Source organism: Pipistrellus kuhlii, unplaced genomic scaffold (genome assembly GCF_014108245.1).
Source record: "Pipistrellus kuhlii isolate mPipKuh1 unplaced genomic scaffold, mPipKuh1.p scaffold_m20_p_3, whole genome shotgun sequence".
NCBI classification, from domain to species: Eukaryota; Metazoa; Chordata; class Mammalia; order Chiroptera; family Vespertilionidae; genus Pipistrellus; species Pipistrellus kuhlii.
The window spans coordinates 99,436,078-99,460,171 of record NW_023425529.1 but is presented as its reverse complement, the minus strand read 5'-3'; the positions used below and the strand labels follow the sequence as shown (position 1 = coordinate 99,460,171).

General features: G+C 39.7%; 1 protein-coding gene across 1 annotated transcript in view; it reads right to left on the bottom strand.

Moving 5' to 3' along the window:
* The window catches only part of SOHLH2 (spermatogenesis and oogenesis specific basic helix-loop-helix 2), an 86,639-nt gene that overhangs the window by 39,433 nt on the left and 23,112 nt on the right, over positions 1-24,094 (bottom strand). Inside the window, exon 2 of the mRNA XM_036457076.2 lies at positions 21,863-22,074. Coding sequence (XP_036312969.2) covers positions 21,863-22,074 — 212 coding nt within the window. The remainder of the gene's footprint in view (positions 1-21,862; positions 22,075-24,094) is intronic.

The window sequence follows — 24,094 nt, the reverse complement described above, 5'->3', positions numbered from 1 at the left end:
GTTCGACAACCCTACTTTAAACAATAAAGAATTTTTTAAAAAATAAAAAGCTAAGCCACAAAAAAAAAAAAATTGTGGCATTATTATTATCTACACTTTGGTGGCCAATAAATTTAAATTTCTGATAATTTGACAGATACTGAGCTCTGATATTAGCTAAGATAAATAATTTTCAAATTAAAATATTATTGTGAACCCAACTTTAAAGAGAAGAGCTAAAATTGCCTCAGAAAAACAAACTGTGCTTAAATATATAAAACATCATTTATGGGGGTGTAACAAAGATAGTCTTAGCCCAAATTGTGAGAGGGTGCAGGCCAGGCCAAGAGATCCCACTGGTGCACAATTAGGCCAGGGAGGGATGCAGGAGGTTGGCCAGCTAGGGAAGGGCTATGGGAAGGCTCCAGGGCATGTCCAGACCTATTGCCCAGTCCTAATTGGCTGGACCCCAGCAGCAAGCTAACCTATCAGTGGGAGTGTAAACCCCCTAGTGGTCCGTGCACATCATAGTGAGCAGTTTATTTGCCTTAGCCTATCATTAGCATATTACACTTTGATTGGTTGAATGGTCAACTGGATGACTAGACACCTAGCATATTAGCCTTTTATTATATAGAATTCTTTCAAACAAGACCAGAAAAACCCCAACTGCATAATATTGTTAGATTATCTTCCACATGCACTTAAAAGTAAATATACATCATTCTATATTGCTAGTTACATTATAAGTAATTTATACATCTGGATCATATATACAGTATTGAGAACCTATTCTGTGCCAGACTCAGTGTTAGACTCTAGGAGATATTTTGGTATTTTGAACAGACATAAACAGACAAGTTCCCTTCTCCCATAGAGTTAATGGTTTCTTGAAGATGATAGACATTCAACAAATACTGTAGATAATTGTGATCAAATATGTGTCCAATGCTATGAAGGGAAGCCACAGATAATCGGAACTCATATTTGGACACAAACCTGCTCTGCAGCCTCAGGAGGCTTTCTGGCAGAAATGGCTCAGTGGCTGGATAGGCATTAGCCACCTAAAAGGTTGGGGCTGGAAGAGGATAGGAAACATGACCAATAAAGTATCTTCTGGGCAAAGGGAACAGCAGGTGCACAGCCCTGAGATGCACAGAACAGGTGAATTTGGGAGGAAAGTAAAAAAGTCAAGATGGCTCTAATACAGAGCATCTCACGGAGAGACACAGAGATGAGACCAGAGACATAGGTAGGGCTGGAATCTAATTACCATAGGCCTTGTAGGCAAAAGTGGAGATTTGGTATTTAATTAAAATGGACAATAGGAAACTTTTAAGCTCAGGAGTAACATGATTATATTTACACGTTAGAAATACCACTGTTTATTATGAGATGGATTGACAGAGAGTGGCACAGAGTGGATATTAGAGACCACAGTGCCATTATCCAAGCAAGGGTTGATGTTAGACCAAAGTAGATACACTCAAGAACTTTCTTTAAAAAAATAGCCGGGACCGGTTTGGCTCAATAGATACAGCATCGGCTTGGGGACTGAAGGGTCCCGGGTTCGATTCCGGTCAAGGGCATGTACCTTGGTTGCAGGCATATCCCCAGTAGGGGGTGTGCAAGAGGCAGCTGATCAATGACTCTCTCTCATCGATGTTTCTACCTCTATCTCTCTCCCTTCCTCTCTGTATAAAATCAATAAAAATATATATTTAAAAAAATAAATAATTCATAACATTTACTAAGTTAGTTACTCCAAATAAATAGGATGTTGCTAAAAGTTTACCCAGTTGAGGTCTTTTAAGACTTCATTCTATCCTATAAATTCTGAATTTCGACTGAAAGAGAAGAATGGGGGCGGGAAATGTGGTTTCTGAGGAAATGAGAAGGTTGGGCAGAAATACTACCATCAAAATAGGCATATGAAGGAGAGAAGCTAGAATTTGACTACTAGATTGTGGCAGTAGGAAAGGTACATTAGCTCTTGCCAGTTTGGCTCAGTATATAGAGTGCTGGCCTGCAGACTGAAGGGTCCTAGGTTTGATGCTGGTCAAGGGCATGTAACTAAGTTACAGGCTCAATCCCCAGCCCTGGTCAGGGTGTGCAGGAGGCAATCAACATCTCTCCCACACCGATGTTTCTCTCTGTGTATCTCCCCATCCCTTTCACTCTCTTTACAAATCAATGGAAGGAGAGAAACCAAGATGGCGGCATAGGTAAATGCCTACCCGTATTTTCCGGCGTATAAGACGACCCCCTAATTTTACAGTTAAAACATAGGTTTAGGCCTATATTCGCTGTATAAGACTACCCCCCACTTCAAAGAAAAGACTTACTTTGCCATCAAGATCTGCAGGTAATTTTTGTGCAATTTTGGTCTTTTGCCCCCGATTTTTGGTTGACTTTTTTTCGTTTCAAAAGTCGTCTTATACACTGGAAAATATGGTAACTCCAGCCTCACACAACAATTTCAAAAAAATACAACTAAAATACAAACTGGACATTATCCAGAACTACAGGAAAGTTGACTCACTGGAAATTCTACAACTAGAAGGAAAGAGAAAACCAGAAGGAAAATCAGAGGAGCTGTAAAAGCCTAAGGTACGGAGACACGGTGCTGAGCTGGAGAGGAGGGGGCAGCTGAGTGCCTGGTTGGCATTCCCTAGCGGGAAGGAGATAAAAGCTTAGGACTGTGCTGAACCTCACTTCCAACTACACTGACCCAGTTCTCGGTGAGACTCTGGGGACCCAGACTCATACAGAGGGAGTCTGGGCTGTAAGGCAAATCTCAGGGGAGCAGGGAAAGGCAGAGCCCCAGAGGCGCACACGTGAATGCACACAGAGTACTGACTGTTGACTGTGTCACTGGATTGCACTAACGGGAAGGATACAAAAGCTCCAGAGTGCACTGAACCCCACTTTCAACTGCACTGAACCCCAGTTCCGGGCTCACTGGGGGAGAGACTAGCCTGTCTGGTAGTGGGCGAAACTCAAGTGCACCTTTCTCTCAGAGGTGCTTGCAGCAAGTACCAAAGTAGTGAGTACCAAAGGACACTGAGAAACTCTGAGACTCAAGAACCTCATAGGGCAAGGCTGATAGGAAGCCAAGGTGGTAGGCTCCACTCTGAAACTGCCCCGTCCAAGCTGAACACAGAGGCTTTTGCAATTTTTCAAGTCTAGTCGAATAAGTCTGTCTCCCGGAATAGATACAGCTGATCCTCACAACCAATTGGCTTGGGGTCAGTTCCTCCCAGCGATACCAACAACAATCAAGACTTAACTACAATAAAGCTGTACACACAGTCCACAAAGAGGTGCACCAAGAGTGTCCACCTCAGGTAACTGGGAGGCTGACCCACTGAACCATAGAGGACACCTTAGCACACAAAGCCACCCTACCAACTCAGGGAAGCTGTGAAAATGCGGAGACAAGGAAACACATCACAAAAAAAAGAAATGGAGGACAAAAAGTGACTGGATATAGAGTTCAAAACCACAGTTATAAGGTTTTTCAAGAATTTCCTAGAAAAGGCTGATAAAATAAACAAGACCTATGAGGATATGAAAAGGGATCAACTAGAAATAAAGAATACATTGTCTGAAATAAAAAATATTACACACAGTCCTAAAAATAGAATGGAAGATCGCAATAATCAAGTCAAAGATTTGGAACACAAAGAGAGGACATTCCTCCACAGAAGCAAGAAGACAAGAGAATCCAGAAAGTTGAAGATAATGTAAGAAACCTCTGGGACAACTTCAATTGAACCAACATCAGAATTATGGGGGTCCCAGAAGAAGAGATAGAGCAAGATACTGAAAACATATTGGAAGAAATAGTGACAGAAAACTTCCCCCACCTGGGGAAAGAATTAGACTTACAAGTCCAGGAAGTGCACAGAACCCCAAACAAAAGGAATCCAAAGAGGACCACACCAAGACACATCATAATTAAAATTCCAAGAGCAAAAGACAAAGAGAGAATATTAAAAGCAGCAAGAGAAAAGCAGGTACTTATCTATAAAGGAAAACCCATATGATTGTCAGCTGATTTCTCAACAGAAACCATGCAGGCCAGATGGGAATGGCAAGAAATATTCAAGGTGATGAATAGCAAGAACCTACAGCCAAAAATACTCTACCCAGCAAAGCTATCAGTCAGAATCGAAGGCCAGATAAAGAGCTTCACAAATAAAAAATAAAAAAGCTAAAGGAGTTCATCACCACCAAAACAGAATTATATGAATTGCTGAAGGGGTTCTTTAGGAAGAGAAATAAGATGAAGATAAAAATTATGAACAACAAATAAGGAACTATCAACAAGTGAATCTAAAAACCAAGGGAATTAAAAAATCTGATGAACAATATTAACTGGTGAATATAATAGAATCAGAGGTATGGAAGGAGAGTGAACTGACGATTCTCGGGAAAAAGGGGAGGGGGGTGTGTGGGAAGAGACTGAACATAAACTGTGCACCTATGGATGTGGCCAATGGGGGATGGGAAAAGGGCAGAGGGTGGGGTGGGAACCTGGTGGAGGAGAGCAATGGAGGGGGGAAAATGAGGAACATTTGTAATAATAAGAACAATAAAGATTTATTTTTAGAAATTAAAAATTTTAAAAAATAAAAATCAATGGAAAAATATCAAAAGGTGAGGATTAATAAAGAAAGGCATATTAGTATATGGTGTGGTAGGACATGGTGTCATGATGGGAATGGAATCATAAGAATGATTCTTGGAGAGAGAAGATGGTGGCTGAAGAGGCAGATTTTTTTGTACCTCCTCCCAGGGCCAGACTGGAAATAAAACTAAGTTAGAGAATATTCACCTGGAATTACCAATGGGGTCCAGCTGAGGAGAAGATATATATCAAGAAAGAACAGAAAACACCTGGAGACTGGTAGGAAGGTCAAGGTCACTAGAGAAGTTGACACAGCTTCCACAAGTGGCAGGCCAAGAACAAAAAGAGATCGCTCAGCTACAGAAGGGTTATTTCTCTGAAAATATTGATGTCAAAAACCAGACTAGGCAACAGAGTCAAGAACCTAACATCCAGAAGGCACTTGGGGGAGAAACCAAGATGGCAGCATAGGTAAACACCTAACTGCAGCCTCACACAACAATTTCAAAAAAATACAACTAAAATGCAAAATGGACATTATCGAGAACTACAGGAAAGTTGACTGACTGGAAATTCTACAACTAGAAGGAAAAAGAAAACCAGAAGGAAGATCAGAGAAGCTGTAAAAGCCTAAGGTACGGAGACATGGTGCGAGTGCAAGGAGAGGACAGAGCCGGAGAAGAGGGGGAGGCTGAGTGCCTGGCTGGCGTTCCCTAGCGGGAAGGAGATAAAAGCTCCGGACTGTGCTGAACCCCAGATCTGACAGCACTGAACCCCAGTTCTGGGCGAGGCCTTGGGGACCCAGACACATACTGTGGGATTCTGGGCTGTAAGGCAGAAACTCAGGGAAGAGGCGAAAGGCAGTCCCGGAGGCGTGCACATTATGCACAGAGGACTGACTGTTGACTGTGCTGCTAGATTGCCCTATCGGGAAGGAGACAAAAGCTCCAGGCTGTGCTGAGCCCCAGTTCCGACTGCACTGAACCCCAGTTCTAAGCCAGACCCTGGGAATCCAGGCTCATACAGAGGGCGTCTGGGCTTTAAGGCAGAAATTCAGGGGAGCAGCAAAAAGAAGTCCCAAAGGTGTGCACATTGTGCACAGAAAAGAGACAGTTGACTGTGCCGCTGGATTGCCCTGGCAGGAAGGAGACAAAAGCTCCAGACTGCTCTAAAGCCCACTTCCAACTGCACTGAACCCCAGTCCCGGGCTCACTGGGGGATAGCCTTGGCTGTTTGGTAGTAGGTAAAACTCAAGGGCACCTTTCTCTCAAAGGTGCTTGCAGCAAGTACCAAAGCATCGAGTACCAAAGGACACTGAGGAACACTGAGACTCAGTAACCTCATAGGGAGGGACTGACAAAAGCCAGGGCTGTAGGCTCCACCCTGAAACTCCACCCCATCCAAGCTGAGCACAGAGACTTTTGTAATTTTCCAAGTCTAGTTGAATAAAGCTGTTTCCTGGCATTTGACACAGCTGATCCTCACAGCCAATTGCCTGGAAGTCAGTTCCTCCCAGTGATACCAACAACAATCAAGACTTAACTGCAACAAAGCTGTACACACAGTCCACAAAAGGGGGCACCAAGAGTGTCCACCTCAGGTAACTGGGAGGCTGACCCACCGAACCATAGAGAATACCTTAGAAGTGACTAGATATAGAGTTCAAAACCAAGGTTATAAGGTTTTTCAAGAATTTCCTAGAAAAGGCCGATAAAATAAATGAGACCTATGAGGACATTAAAAGGGATCAACTAGAAATAATAAGGGATCAACTAGAAATAAAGAATACATTGTCTGAAATAAAAAAATATTATACAGAGTCCTAAAAACAGAATGGAAGATCAAAAGAATCAAGACAAAGATTTGGAACATAAAGAGCCAGAAAACAGTCCTTTGCAGGAGCAAGAAGACAAGAGAATCCAGAAAGTTGAAGATAATGTAAGAAACCTCTGGGACAACTTCAAGTGAACCAATATCAGAATTATGAGGACCCCAGAAGAAGAGAGAGAGCAAGATATCAAAAACACACTGAAAGAAATAGTGACAGAAAACTTCCCCCACCTGGGGAAAGAATTAGACTTACAAGTCCAGGAAGTGCACAGAACCCCAAACAAAAGGAATCCAAAGAGGACCACACCAAGACACATCATAATTAAAATTCCAAGAGCAAAAGACAAAGAGAGAATATTAAAAGCAGCAAGAGAAAAGCAGGTACTTATCTATAAAGGAAAACCCATATGATTGTCAGCTGATTTCTCAACAGAAACCATGCAGGCCAGATGGGAATGGCAAGAAATATTCAAGGTGATGAATAGCAAGAACCTACAGCCAAAAATACTCTACCCAGCAAAGCTATCAGTCAGAATCGAAGGCCAGATAAAGAGCTTCACAAATAAAAAATAAAAAAGCTAAAGGAGTTCATCACCACCAAAACAGAATTATATGAATTGCTGAAGGGGTTCTTTAGGAAGAGAAATAAGATGAAGATAAAAATTATGAACAACAAATAAGGAACTATCAACAAGTGAATCTAAAAACCAAGGGAATTAAAAAATCTGATGAACAATATTAACTGGTGAATATAATAGAATCAGAGGTATGGAAGGAGAGTGAATTGACGATTCTCAGGAAAAAGGGGAGGGGGGTGTGTGGGAAGAGACTGAACATAAACTGTGCACCTATGGATGAGGGCAATGGGGGGTGGGGAAAGGGCAGAGGGTGAGGTGGGAACCTGGTGGAGGGGAGCAATGGAGGGAGGGGAAATGAGGAACATTTGTAATGATATGAACAATAAAGATTTATTTAAGAAAGAAAAAAAGAACATATCATCCAGCTGTGAAAGCCTGCAGGGCTGCCAAGGACACCAGAGCCAGTAGGCCAGAGCCAGCAGGAGAAAAAGCCTCAGTTTATTATTTTTATAAACCTATAATACAGGATTTTCATTTGCAGCTACTCACCTGCAGATTCAGTGGAAGGAGGGTGGTGAGGACTCAAGGTGCCTAAGGAGAGGCTGGGGTGGGAAGCATTGGGGGGAGACATGGAAAAAAGGCAGCCAGGAGACTGCATTTGGTCTTACCCCCAAAAATCAAAACAGTCATTTTTCCTGAGAAGGGCTGGCCCCTCCCAGAAGCCATGGCTCAAGAAAAGAAAAAAAAAACCCTCCCTAAGTGATCCAGCCCACCCCACTCTCAAGAGCCCTGCCTGCAACTCCCTGCATCTCAACCATTGCAAAGGAGACAGTAGCACAGACCAAGCCTACAAGTTTAAATTGAATCAGGGAGCATTAGTGACTTGATTGGGGGTGGGGCCATCCACTCTACTATCCTGGGAACCTAACTGGTGCTCATAGGAGAGCTTATAGAAACTCTTAGTATCCAGAGGATTTCCGCCCAGCTGAGGGCAGGGAAATATTTTGGGACATTCTCAGAAGACTAACTCTAGGACAGGGAAACACACACACAGACCACTTTGCCTGAAATTTGAATAGCACCTTCCCCTCATGACAGATGCAGGGGTCTATACTCCCAATTCCACAAAGCCCTTTCAGAAACAGTCTTTTTAAAAATATATTTTTTTATTGATTTCAGAGAGGAAGGGAGAGGGGGAGAGAGAGATAGAAACATCACTGAGAGAGAATCATTGATTGGCTACCTCCTGTACAACCCATACTGAGAATCAAGCCCACAGCCTATGTTTGTGCCTTGCATGGAAATTGAACCGTGACCTCCTAGTTTATAGGTTGATGTCCAACCGATGTCAGCTGGGCTCAAGCATATTTTTAAGTGATAAAAACCTGTGTGGTATAATGAAGATATTGAAAAGAGGAAGAGGAAAGAATGGTAAAAGGGAAAAATGAATTCAACAGATAAGACCACTGAACTAGCCCTGACCGATTTGGCTCAGTGGATGGAGCGTCGCCTGCGAACTCAAGCGTCCCAGGTTCGATTTCGGTTCAAGGGCATGTACCTTGGTTGCGGGCACATACCCAGTGGGGAGTGTACAGGATGTGGCTGATCAATGTCTCTCTTTCATTGATGTTTCTGGCTCTCTATCCTTCTCTCTTCCTCTCTGTAGAAGCCAATTAAAAAAAAAAAAAAAAGCGCACCATAAAAGGAAAAATGGGTAAAATTTAAAAAAAAAGACCACTGAAAGAAACATTGTGAAATTTAATCCAAGTTTTGAAATTTAAAAAACCCTTTTCATATTGACAAAATAGTAAATGATCCTAAGTTAAAATAACCTAGAATTAGAGAATTTAAAAAAAAAACACAGATTGTTTTGTTTTAGAAATAGTCTTGCATCTATAATTTTAAGTAATTGATCTTACTGATACAAAAATAGGTTTAATTTGGATATATCTATTTATATGCCCTGATGACTTTGAAATTTCAACCTTTACCTCAGACAGAATTGGAATTCCTAGGTTTTTGTCATTAGTAAAAAATCAATTAACAACCCAAACACTTTTCCTCCCAGTGAAACCTTAACTGTAACACTGTATAGAACTTCAGTCTTAGATGCTCATTCACATTTTCTACAAATCAATTGGGTTTCTAGTTTCCAGGATTACCAAAAATATTTTTTTAAAAATGAGTGAATATTCTTTAAAAGAAAGATCCCAACAAATACCACTTCTTCCATATTACAAAAACAAATTATAGGTTCTGAGGTCTAATGAATACCTTCTCAAATGAAGTCTCTTTGGTTTTAAAATTTTATAATTCACTAGAGGCCTGGTGCACGAAATCATGCAGGGGAGGGAAGTCCCTCAGCCCGGCCTGTACCCTCTCGCAATCCAGCATTTGGACATCCCTCCCACAATCCTTGACCACTGGCTCTTACCGCTCACCTGCCTGTCTTCCTGATCACCCCAAAACCCTTCTTCCTACCTGCCTATTTGCCCCTAACTGCCTCTGCCTGCCTTCCTGATCACCCTTAACCACTCTCCCCTGCCTACCTTATCCCCTCTAACTACCTCTGCCTCAGCCCCCACCACCGTGGCTTTGTCTGGAAGGACATCGGAAAGATTAATATTACCCTTTTATTAGTATAGATGTTTTCTGATGCCTCACAGAATATACTGTTTAAATATGGTGGTTCCTCATACTATCCTCCACATACAAAATTAGTTACTGATATTTTAGTGTCTGTTTCTATGACTGTCTCTTGTACTTTCTAGAGCTGGAGGCAGCTTAAATTGCAGCAGTGCTATCCCCAGTCTTGCCTTCATCTCTAAGTTTGTTCCCTGGTACCTAGGAGAAAATAAAGATCATTCAAAGCCTTATTAGCTAAGTTACATACTTGGCTGACTAAAGAACCTCTGAAATCTATCATCTAATAAGAGGATCAAAAGGTTCTTATGGAGCTGGAAAAATAGCTAAATTTTATACTTGCTTTTGAGCTACAAGAATTTCAAGAAACAAAAGCTAATATCACTTTTAGGTTGTGATCTTCTTGAATACAGTTATCTATTGTGCTCTGCATGTCCCAATGCAGCCAAACTAACCTGGTGTGGCCTATTTGATACATAACAAATAATGTTTTTTTGTTGTTGTTGTTAGTTAATTAATTAAGACAAGCATTTTCAGTAAGAAAATTGAGGGTTTTACTAAAAATTTAAAAACACTAAGTTCATTTGCTACTACTACTAAGGCACCTGCAATAAAATGTAGTCAAGTCCTTAGTTTATTCTGGTCAACAGTGAAGGATGGTATGCCCTGTTCCCACTATGCTGTTTGTCAGAAGGGTTCCTTTTATGAACTTTCTAAGTCAGTTCACCACATGACATGATGCTAGAAATGGTAAAGATCTAGAATTTTCCCAGTTCTCATTTATACCACCATCAATTTATGGAATAATGTTTTTACTAAAACTTCTTACATGTTTTGTTGTTATTGTGTGTATCGTCAAATAATTAAAGGAACCAGTCATGCAAACTGCCTAATAAAATTTACTGAGTTGCATTGTCAAGTACAGGATGTTTTGGAATCAGGGACATAACACAAAAATTTGTTAGATTCCTGTGGCCCAGAAGATGGAATTTTCTTAGTTAAATAATAAGTTAGTCAATCAAACAATTGAAACTAAATAGGAAAAAGTAAAATCAGAGTCAAACCTGATTTGTAGACTGAACAAAGAGAACCACATTCTGCATTCCTTTCCTATTGCTAAACTGCTCTGAACTCATGAGAATCACAGAATTTTATTAACAGTACAGACATTTCATGAAATGGAGAATCATAATTTCTGACAGGATCCAATCAATATTAATTAGTTTGAAACACATTTTAGTTTTGTGTACCTGCCTTGTTAAGCTAAAGTGTCTGAATATATCTGACTTGTCAAGTATCTATCTGTTCCTTGAATGTGGCTCAACTTTGAAGGGTCAAATATCTCCAGAATTCTGGAGCCAACCATATGAATCCTAAAACTGTTAAATATTTTACCATTGAGTTCATCTAGCTCAAAAAAAAATGTATTCATAAACTGAAATGTAATTAAGAAGTATTATTAGGAATATTAACCTATAAATGAGAAGTACCATAACTCTTAAAAATGTCAGCCTGTAAACTACTGATAATTTTATGAATGATTAAAATTGATCAATGATTAGCTCCAAGCTGAAAACATAGTTTTTCTATAAAAACAAATTGAAGAGTCTTTTTAAGGAGGCTACTTATGTTTTATTCCAAAATGATCATATGCTTTAATTCTTAAAATAAGTTTGGACACTTCTACTCTATAGGAAGTTTCTCATTCACTGTGAGGCACATAAAGTGTCAAAAGAGAGAAGAATAAGGTAAATAGTTGTATATTTTTCTGGACCTATCCAGAGATATAAGATAACAACAAAGATCTAAACTAAATTAAGACTCTTCAATTTGGTTTATCATTAAATGTTAGTGCTTTAGGAAATGGGTCGCTATGTTTATAGGACTTATTACCTTAAGAAAAACTTATCACCTAAGAGAATCATTGATCAGCTGCCTCTTGCACAACTCATACTGAGGATCAAAAAATACAAAGGATATGGTCCACCTGCGGCAGAGGCTGTGGGGAGCGGCAGCGGCTAGGCACCCTGCTAGCCACCACCCGGATTTGCTGCGACTGCAGGAACCCACACACGACCACCCCAACAACACGGCCTGCGGAGGACATTGCCCTAGACCCCGAGTGCCAGAAGCAGACATTGCCACAGGAAACCTAGTAGCCATCACTGATTTGCAGGATTCTCGCCCCTGCTGTATACTTACTCACTCCTTTTAGAACTGATGATCTGAGAAGACTGAAGAGGCTGCAGATTTGTAGGAACTCCTGCTAGTGGTAAAAAAAGAGGACTGGACAGTAGAACCAGAAAGGAGAATCAACCCTGCCCACTTGAACCCAAGGGAAAATGCCCTCTTTTCCACTGATAAAACAGCTACTTCTAACCCGACTTGCAGTAATGTGAGATAAGGAGGAACAGCCCAGGACTGGAAATCTGTTACCCTGCAGGTGGCAGCAAAGTGAGCCAGAAAGCCAGGCTGAGGCATTAGGAGAGAAAGTGCCCAGCCCCTTGTCCTACAAGCACCACTCGCAACACTAGTCTGAACAAACCATCCTGGCCAAGACCAGGATACACCAACAGAGCCCAGCTGCTTGGTAGAAGGGAGAGCAGCTCAGAACTAGGAAGCTCAAGGTATGAGACTCAAGCAGATCCAGGTTCTAAGCTAAGGAGGCCCCACCTATGAACTATTAGGGGCTACAAACTATCTGGCCTCAATCAGATTTCCCAGGGTCAAAGAAGCGCCATGGAGGCCCCTGATAGACACACCAACAGACCAGAATTAATAACATTAAAGCAAAACCCAGTGAGCTCCAAAAATAGTGAACCCAAAGGTTTTTGAGTGTGTGTGAGGGAGTGGGTTTTGTTTTTGTTTTTTGTTTGCTGTTTATTCTTCCTCTTTTTTCTTACATATCTCTAATTTTTCTCTTTCTATTGATTCTATTCAATTTTTGTCTTTTTATTGTTATTACTAGAGGCCCAGTGCATGAAGATTCATGCAAGAATGGACCCTTGTTCCTCTGGCTGCTGCCTTTCTGCCCTTGCTCCAGCCCAGAGCTGCCTTTCCACCTTCCCATGCTGCCCAGAGGCCTGGAGTGGCTGGGGCAGTGCAGAATGCCTGTGTCATTGCCATGGCGATGACACAAGCATCCCACTCCCCCGCCACATGGTGCCTGTGTATGCAAATTAATCCACCTTTTGTTGGGTTAATTTGCATACTCACTCCTGATTGTCTGGTGGGTATCCTGGAGGTATGATCAGTTTGCATATTTCTCTTTTATTAGATTTTTTTCCTCATTTTGTTTTTCTCTTCTCTCTTTTCTTTTTCTTTTTAAATGTTCCTACCTATCCTACATGATAAAAGCCTAGGTGGTGTCATGCGACACCCTCACGCAAAATCATCATAAGATGGCTGCCATGATGTTGTCACAAGATGGCCACCACAAGATGGAGGGCAGTTGTGGGTGATCAGGCTGGCAGGGGAGGGCAGTTGGGGGCAATCAGGCCAGCAGGGGAGCAGTTAGGCATCAATCAGGCCTCCAAGGGAGCGGTTATGGGGCAATCAGGCTGGCAGGAAGGCAAGTAGTTGGGAGCCAGCAGTCTCGGATTGGGAGAGGGATGTTCAACTGCTGTTTAGGCCTAATCCTACAGTTAATCATCCCCCAAGGGATCCCAGATTGGAGAGGGTGCAGGCTGGGCTGAGGGACACCCCCATGCATTAATTTCATGCACTAGGCCTCTAGTATCTTAATATATCCATTGTTACCACATTTTAAATTCATTATTATTATTTTTTGTTTATTTGTTAGGCTGGCTGATTTTGCTCTAAATTCATTATTATTTCATTATTTTCTGTTTCCTTTTCTTTTTCATCTCTATACTAGTTCTTTTAGCTATCTCCTTGCTCCCTTATTGCCATATTTTCTTCTTTATCCCTCTGTTTTATATCCCCTCTAAGTGTTTGGTCTCATGTCTCTTAGTATATTTTTTTATCTTTTCTTTGCTTTCTTTCTCTTTTTTTTTTCTTCTTAGTCTTTCCTGTTGTTTTGCATGAATTTATTTTGGTGGTGTTTTGGTTCAGTCCTATTGTGTCTTGTTCTGTTATGCCAAACCTGTGTAAGAGCTGGCATGACAAGATTTGAGTTGAACCTCGCTGTCAACAAGTCAGAGGGGATAGTCCCAATTATAGCAGGCAATCTCAAATAATGGACACAAGGGGCAATCCTAGAGCATCCAGCTCAGGTGACCAAAGAGACAGCACCACTAAACCCTTCAAAACACTTTCTACATAAAGCCATCCCATGAAGACTGGAAGATATAACATTTCTCTATAATATATAGAAACAAATACAAAGAGACAAATAAATGGGGAGACAAAGAAACAACCCACAAGTTAAAGAAAAGGATGAGTCTCCAGAAAAAAAAAAAAAAAAAAAAAACCTAAAAGAAATGGAAGAAGCAACATATCAGAAACAAAGTTCAAATCAATGGTTATAAAGATGCTTAAAGAACTGAGTGCAAATTATAACAGCATGAAACACATTTACTGAGTTGTGTCTATACTACCCAAAGCAGTCTACAGATTCAATGTAAATCCTATTAAAATACCCATGGCATTCTGCACAGAACTAGAACAAATTCTCCAAAAATTTATATGGAATCATAAGGGACCCCAAAGAGCTACAGCGATCCTTTGAAAGAATAACAAAGTAGGAGAGATCACAAAACCAAATATCAAACCATACTACTCAAAACTCCTGTTACTGATACAAAACAGGCATACATACCAATGGATCAGAACAAAGACCCCAGAAATTGGTCTCTCCACACCATTATAATCAATTAATATTTGACAAAGGAGGCAAGCACAACCAATGGAGTAAATGTAGTTTCTCCAACAAATGGTTTTGAGAAAACTTGACAGACACATGTAAAAAGGTGAAACTAGACCACCAACTTATACCATACACAAGAATAAACCCAAAATGAGTAAAAGACTTAAATGTAAGCCACAAAACCATAAAAATTGTTTTTAAAAAAATGCAGTAAAATCTCAGACGTAGCAAAATTTGCTGATACATCTCCTAGGCAAAAGAAACAAAGGAACAAATAAACAAATGGGACTATCTACATATATATATAAAAGCCCAAGAGACTGTTATGACCAGTCAACTGAATGACCAGTTGACCGGTCACTATGAGGATACACTGACCATCAGGGGGAAGACGTATAATGCAGGGGATGCCCCCTGGGGGTCAGAGTACTCTCACAGCCAATCTCCCATGGCCAGCCAATCTCCTGTAGTCCCTCCCCACAGCCAGCCAGCCCCAATGGGCCCTGATTGGCCCCATTCATCATTCAAACTGAGGGACCCTACCCATGCACAAATTTGTGCATCAGGGACCCCATTTATGCCCAAATTTGCACAAAATACAAAGCTTCTACACAGCAAAAGAAACTACCATCAAAATAAAAAAGGAACCCAGTGTATGGGAGGACATATTTGGCAATTACACATTTAATAAAGGCTTAATTACCAAAATATATAAAGAACTCATACAATTCAACAAATGGAAGACAAACAATCTAATTTAAAAATGGGCAGAGCACCTAGACAGTATTCCAAATACCATATACAAATGGCCTAGAGACATATGGGGAAAATATGCTCAAAATCACTAGTCATTAAAACCTCAATGAGATATCACCTCCCACCTGTCAGAATAGCTCAATATATCAACAAACAACAAGAGCTGGTGAGGATGCAGAGAAAAGAGAATACTAGTTCAGTGCTGGTGGGAATGCAAATTGGTACAGCCACTATAGAAAACAGTATGGAGTTTCCCAAAAAAAATTCAAAATGGAATTGCCATTTAACCCAGCAAACCCACTTCTGGGAATATATCCTCAAATTCCCAAAACTCCAATCAGGAAGAATATATGCACCCCTATGTTTATAGCAGTGCTATTTACAATGGCTAAGATTTAGAAACAGCCTAAGTGCACATCAATGGATGAGTGGATAAAAATGATGCTGTGGGACATTTACAAAATGAATACTCTGCAGATGTAAAAAAAAAAAGATATAAAGAGAAGGATGTTTTACCCTTCAGGATGGCATTTATGGACCTGGAGACTATTATGCTAAGTGAAATAAGCCAATCTGAGAAAGACAAATATCACATGATCTCACTTATTTATGGAATCTAATAAACAAACTGAATTGACTAACAAAATAAGACCTGAAGCATGGAGGAATGGAACAAACTGACATGGCTCCATGTGCAGGGTGTGGGGATGAGGAGAAATAAACTAAAGAACTTATATACTTATATGCAAAGCCCATGGACATGAGCAATAGGGTGGTGAAGACCTGGGTGGGTGGGTAAGGGGTAGTGGGATGCCAGGGGGGAGGGAAATGGAAGACATCTGTAATACAATGTCAACAATAAAATAAAATATTTAAAGGATTAAAATAAATAAATAAAATTAATACCATTCAAAAATACAAACATTCTGTACAAGGGTTTAAATAATCCATAAATCATAAACTCAATCATTCTCAGGACATTTATGAGAACATCCTGGACAAAAATGGAAATTTTATGAGAATGTCCTGGACAAAAAAGGAAATTTTAGACACAATTCTTATCTCTAAACCATCATGAAAGGCAAAGCTTCTATGGAAAAAAAATCAGTCTTTTTTTTTTTTTTTTTTCCTTCAGAGAGAAAGACAAAAGCTAGAACTCATTTTCTGCCCTATTCACTCACTCACTCACTCACACCTACAGCAAGCTACTGAATACTTGCTATTACTGAAGACCTATATATATATATATATATATATATATATATATATATATATATATATATATATATATCCTGTTTCCCCGAAAATAAGAGAGTGTCTTATATTAATTTTTGTTCCCAAAGATGTGCTAGGTCTTATTTTCAGGGGATATCTTATTTTTCCATGAAGAATAGGGTACAAATTTATTGTTAAATGAAAATAAAGGAAATTTATTACCTGTATACAGTACGGTAGTATGGTAGTTGTCAACACAACCCAGACAAACTGTGATCCCTACAGTATCAAGAATTTACTCATTTATTCTATGACAATCATGTCATCATCTTCTGGAACATCATCACAACAATCCAATTCCTGAATTTCCTGGTGAATTTCTTGTGACTTCATTTCTTTCATAATCAGTGGACCAAATCTCTCATGTTTAGCAATAGCACTGTCTTTAAATGAGTACTTCTTGTCAAGGTAGCCTGCTCACAGTGCCTTTGCAATGCAACTGTCAGTGATTTTCTCCCATGAATTCTTCACCCAAGTCACAACTTCTTACAGCTTAGGTTCCACAAAGTTTCCACGCTGATTTCTCTCCATTCTATTTTCAATGTAGTCATTAATTTCCACACACAAATTGTCTTTGAATGGCTTGTTTATCGCAATATCAAGAGTCTGGAGATAGGCCATCATTCCTGCGGGAATCATTATCTGATCTATTTTTCTTTCATGAAGAAATGTCTTCATGTCTTTAGCACGATGAGTGCTGGCTGCATCCCAGACTAGCAGACCTCTTTGGCTCCCTCGCATAACAAGCAGCAGCATTAAATCAACCCACTTCCTTATAACTGCTTGTGTGGCCTAGGCTTTTTCAGTTTCAAGAATAAAAACACCCAAAAGACATTCAATCTTTTCCTTCTTGCCTTTAGAAATGATGAAAGGTGGGATTTTAGTGCCATCCAGATGAACTGCCAAAATACAGGAAACACGTGCACTTTCGTAAGCAGTGGAGGGAATGTACAGTAAGGAGGCACCCTGCTGTTCAATTGTTGTTTGAGATGATTGGCCCATAAACACTGCAGTTTCATCCATAGCAATCATGTTGGAAAGATTGTATTTAGAGAAGTCAGCATCATCAATAAAGGACTTGAATGCAAGTGCTCGCTTAATAACTTCAGTATCTTCCAACCTAAACAATGTTGTAGATCTTCTTAAAGACAGTTCACTTCACTGAAGGAAATTATCCAGCCAGTGTTGTGATGCTTTGAAGTCTTCTGAGATTATGTCAAACTGTGGTGCCATTGCAAGGGCAAATTCTTGAATCTGAGCCCTATTCCCAACCAAAGCCTTTGCTCTCCTGTCAACAACCCATTCACAGATCAGGTTTTCCAGATTGGAAAATAATGGTTGCCGACCTGATCTATACTTGCACTTTTTAGCATTTCCCTTGTCCACTTGTTCAATGAGGTTACTATATTCTGCTCGCCATTTTTGGACCAATCTGATACTCAACAGCTTCTCTTTGCAGAAAGCAGTAAGATTTTGGCCCCAAGAGTCTTCCACGATTCCTTTCTTGTACTCCACAGAGTAGCTTTTTCTTTTTGCGCTCATTTCTAGGGGTAAAAAAAAGGAATTGGGGTATCAAGGTGGGGAGAGGGGGATCACTTAAAATGACACGGGGGGGGGGATTAGAAGGGGGAATCAAAATGGCACAGGAGAATCAGAGGGGGGATTACCATTTTAGTAACCCCTTTTGATTGCCCCCTCTGATCCTCCCCGTGTCATTTTAAGTGATCCCCCTCCCCCACCCCTGTGCCACTGAACACCTTCACCAGACATCCCCTCTACCCTTTTATCAGACATTTACCCCCTGGGGCTTGCCTGGAGACTGTCATTGGGCTTTCTGGGGCCTAGATCTGGGCTGGAGCAGGGTCTGCCACTGACTGAGAACCTTCAGTCATCATGAGGGCAGCCGCGAGCATCAGGTAGTGTCACCAGAGACAGACCAGCACTCACTACTTTCACCTCGTCCCATCTGCTCTAATCCTCCTGTTCTTCTACACGCATCTGCATCTGCGAAAGTCTCCTCCTCTCTCTCACCCAGTGCTTACTGCTCATTCCGACCGACCTCCGCTCCGCAGTGATGTCATGACTCCGCGTAATGTCACTGGTTGCTAGAAGCCAGTCGGGGCGGCCCTAGCGACCAGTTTATGGTAAATTAATTTTCATTCTGAGACAGAGCTTGAGGGGCCTTATTTTCGGGGGGATGCCTTATAATTCACTCAGAAGGAAACCTGTAAGTAGGTCTTATTTTCGGAGGATGTTTTATTTTCGGGGAAACACGGAACTAGGAATTAAGAATAGTGTAACAAAAGACAAGAAAGTCAAATTCAAGTGTATTTCACAAATTATCCTTTGTTTTTAAACAAATGCTTTTACAAAAAGCAAAATAGTAGAACTACCATATGCATGTGTGTATATAGTCCCTTTATCTACCTTCTTTTTCCTGCTAAGAAATCTTAAAACTATGCTATTTAAAGCAAAGAAGTAAGAGTGGAGAGAATTCACAGAGATGAGTATCAGACAGAAAGTTCTTTTCTCAAACCAACTGATTTTAATTAATGCTCCCTAGACATAAAACTTGTTCTTAAACAGAACTCTGTTCTTATCCTGTTCAATCTGTAGTTTCAATAATGAGCAAATACAAAGTCTACTCCATTCGGAGAGGGACAGCGAAGATTGTACTTTGAGAATGAAGACAGAGATCAGCCATACTAATTTGTTCCAGTGCTCCTCCCAAACTGTGTATATATTTAGTTTTTACTACGCTTGGCATATACTGAATCTCAGAGGTATAAATGAAGAGGCTGCAATACAGAAGACAATTAATTACAGACTTTTAGAAAGAACAATAAGAAAAAAGAAAAAAGCTCTGGTCTAAGTTTTGTGAAAAGAAGCACATGTAGTCTCAGGCAAGTCAACTCAGCCTCAGTTTTCTAAGCTGTCAAATACGAATGATGGAACCTTGTCCTACCTCCCTAATAAAGCCGATATAAAACTTTTTAATACTCTATAAATGAGATATTATTATGAACCCCCAAACAGGGGGGCTCTAACTATAGGAGGTGTTTTTGTTTTAAGATGTATAATAAAACAAGAGGCCTGGTGGGTGGGGTCTTGTGGCCTGGTCTGTGGGGATCAGGCTGAAACCAGCTCTCAGAAATCCTCTGAGGGGTTCTGGATTGCGAGACGGTGCAGGCCAGTCAGAGAAATCCCACTAACAGGGACAGGGAGGAACCGCGGGAGGGGCTCCAGGGTGTGTATGGCCCATGTCTCTCAGTCCACATGGGCCGGATGCCAGCAGCAAACTAACCTACTGGTTAGAGTGTCTGTCCCCTTGTGGTCAGTGTGCATCATAGCGACTGGTTGAAGGGTCAAACAGTTGGACTCTTAGCATATTAGGCTTTTATATATAGCAACATGTTTTGGAAGTAAAATTTACTTTGAGGTAGTTTGCTGGTTTATCTAGATTCATATTCCCAGCAGAAAGCCAAAAGGAATGAAGAAGACCAAGTATCCTAACAAATTCCAGGAGTAATGTCTGTCTATCTGTCAGTCTCTTTCTCTTTAACAAATAACTCAGTTTCTTTGGCTTTTTGTCATTCCAAAATTCTTTTCTGCTAACATAATATGCTCCCTCCTTTTGATTCAGAGATCACAATATTGTTTCTGAACTCAGTCCTTTAGCCTAGAAAGGCCTATCCTTTTTTGAAAAGTCCTTATATATTTGAATATTATCTACAATTATACCTTTTCTATCAAGTTTTCATATAAAAGATGAGCAAATTTTTTTCTGACTTAACCCTGTTTTAAATCATCCTAAATAGCTCAAAATCCTAGAAAGTCAGGCAAGGAAGACCCTAACTCTCACACCACTAGACTCCAAACCTTGAGAGTGCAAGAGCTCAAATAGAAGCGGAACTTATATGATACTATAAGAATATTACAGGTGGTATTGATCTGGACTCAGTAGATCCAGAGAGCTTCAGGGCTCTTTCACATCAGGATATCTTTTAAGAGAAACATCTTCAGTCCTTAGCCAACATGCCATGAAGCTAAGTGTTCACCTGCTTCAATATCTGCAATTACGATTTATAAATTCTGAAAAGATTTGCCATTTTAATGCAATTAAAGTGAGGATTATATACTAAATAAATTTCTTTTTTTAATGTATTTTATATTGATTTTGTACAGAGAAGAAGGGAGAGATATACAGAGTTAGAAACACCGATGAGAGAGAGTCATCAATCAGCTGCCTCTTGCACACCCCCCACTGGGGATATGCCCGCAACCAAGTACATGCCCTTGACCGGAATCGAACCCGGGACCTTTCAGTCCCCAAGCCGACGCTCTATCCATTGAGCCAAACCGGTTTTGGCACCAAATAAGTTTCTATGAATAATTAATTCTTACATTTTCATTCAAACTTATTACTTTTGAATTTTTTTAATCCTCACCAACAATATTTACCTAATTAATTTGACAGCTTCCATTGATTTTTCAGAAAGAGTGAAAGGGAGGGGAGAGGAACCGAGAAAGAGAGAAACACTAAGGTGAGAGAGACACATCAACTGGTTGCCTCCCACATACTCCCCAACTGGGGCCTGGGAACAAACCTTCAACCAAGGTATGTGCCCTTGACTGGGAATCAAACCCTTCAGTCCATGGGCTGACCCTCTAATCACAAAGCAAACTGGTCAGGGCCACACCTATTACTTTTTAAGTTAAAATGAACATTTTTATAATAGTATGTCAAATAAAATAAAAACAACATATATAATCCTAGCCAGTTTGTCTCAATGGATAAAGCATCAGCCTGTAGACTGAAGGATTCTGGGTTCAATTCTGGTCAAGGACACATGCCAAGGTTGTGGGCTCAATCCCTAGTGTGAGGTGTGCAGGAAGCAGACAACCAATGATTCTCTCTCATCATTGATGTTTCTTTTTCTCCATCTCTCTTCCTTTCTGAAATCAATAAAAATACATATTTTGTAAAAAGTATGTATATTCTGCCCACAAAAATATCCTTCATCTTAAAAATTAAATTAGAAATAGTATCATTTTATGGACTTTTATATAAATACATGCATTGTTGTTTTTTTCACATGTTTTTATTGATTCTAGAGTGAGGAAGGGAGAGGGGGGAAGAAAAACATTGATTGGATGCCTCCTACACTCCCCCTACTGCTGATCGATCCAACAACCTTGGCATATACCCTCACCAGAAATTGAACCATGACCTCCTATTTCCTGGGATGACACAATCAACTGAGCCACACCAGCCAGGCTAGAAATAGGTATTAATAAAAACTATTCTAAATGTATAGAATCAAGGTTTTGGGAATTTACCTAATTAATTTGATAGCTTCCAGCTCCTTGGCAGTTGGTAAAGTAATCTTCAGGAAAACCATGTTGAATATGCACTCTTTCAGAAGTGCTGCTGCCTTCCTCACATCACTAATGGTTATGGTAACTTTTGCTATATTTGAAAACAATTTCTGTACAATATCAGACAGGTATTGAACAGTGGCTTCTCCAACTAATAAGATGTCTATTTTTGCCTGAAAGAGAAGGAAAAAATAATAAGTACCACATAATTAATATCTGGACACAGAGAAAAAAATTTCATATATGAGAGGACAGAATGAAGTTCACAAATTACATAATAAGTGACTATACAACTGGACTCAGTGGTCGGCTATAAGCACCTTGAAACAGTAGCTATTAATTTCTTGTTCACAGTTCCTAGGACAGTGAATGGATCTGAAAGTCATGCTATTTTTAAAAGTTTTGCCTACAAAACTTATTTTCTTATGGTTTTCTGGAAAGTTTCCTACTTATCCTATTAACAACAGATAGGATTCTTATGGACTAGTTTCCCAATTACCTTTTTTGATGGAAAATTTTTTACTAATGAGAGAACCAAACTGGTTATTCTACCAAACTATTTTTTTTTACTCTCAAACAGCTTAATGTAACACAAATTCCATAAAACAGAGTAATGTTTAGATTCCTAAATTCCAAGAAAATTCAAAGTTTTTTATTTGAATGGCATATATATTCTATTCAAATATCAATATAAGAAATCAAAAACCTTCTTTATTTCCATTTAGGGATATTTTAAAGCACATTCAATTAGGGAAAATATAATTTTCATCTTTATCTTCTAGTCCCTATAGATATTGAACACAAACTACTGAAAATGTCAAAGAATGGACATGCTTCCCATCAGTAGACAGTTCAAAATGTCAGGCCCTACACAGTTCCACATGAAAAAACAAATTTGGGAACTGACCAGAGTGAAGCCTAATCCTAACCCTAACCCTAACTCTAACCCTTACTTTTTATTGAGTAAGAACCAAGAGGAAATGAAGAAGAACCAAGAAGAAATGAAAAATGGCATCTCTGCTATAAAGAACTCAATAATAAACTAGAAGCAGCAGAAGACTGCATCAGTGAGCTAGAAGACAAGATAGAAAAAAATACCCAAGTAGAGTAGCTTCTAGGAAAAAAAAAAAAAAAAAAAAAAAAAAAAGCAGGAGGAGAGCCTAAGGGAACTTCGGGACAAAACAAAACAAAACAACATCCATAAAATAAGGGTTCCAGAAGGAAAGGAAACTGAGCAAGAAATAGAAAGCCTGTTCAAAGAAATAATGACAGAAAACTTTCTCAATATAGGGAAAACAAAACCAACACAAATTCAAGAAGCTCACAGAGTCCCAAGCAAAATGAACCCAAAAGACTTACACCAAGGCATATTATAATTAAATTGGCAAACACCAACGACAAAGTAAGAAACTTAAAAGTGGCCAGAGAGAGACAGAAAGTTACATATAAAGGAACCCCCATCAGATTAGCAACTGATTTCTCAACAGAAACTCATCAGGCCAGAAGGGAATGGAATGAAATATGCAGTCATGCAAAGGAAGGGTTTGAATTCAAGAATACTGTACCCAGCAAGGCTATCAATCAAAATTGAAATCAGGAGCTTTACAGACAAAAAAAGGACTAAGGGAATTTATCACCACCAAACCAGAAATGCAAGAAATGCTTAAGGGTCTACTGTAAAAAATAAATAAATAAATAAATAAATAAATAAATAAATAAATAAATAAAATTTTAAAAAGAAAGAAAGAAGAAAAAAAAGAAAGAAAACAAATTGGAAACGAAGAAGAAACACAGGGGTATAGAATAAAAATGGCGACAGATAAGTACCTATCAATAATAACTTTAAATGTAAGTGGATTAAATGCCCCAATCAAAAGACATAAGGTAACAGATTGGATGAGAAAACAAGACCCATATATCTTCTGTCTACTAGAAACCCACCTCACACACACACACGAAAAAAAGATGCCCACAGACTGAGGGTGAAGGGATAGAAGAAGGTTTTCCAAGCGAAATGAAATAAAAGCTGGGGTACCAATACTTATATCTGGAAAATTAGATCTCAAAGTGAGGGACATAAAAACAAATAAGTAAGGCCACCTCATAATACTAAAGGGAGCAACCCAACAAGAATAAATAACTCTGGTAGACATATATGCACCCAATACAGGAGCACCAAAATACATTAAAAAA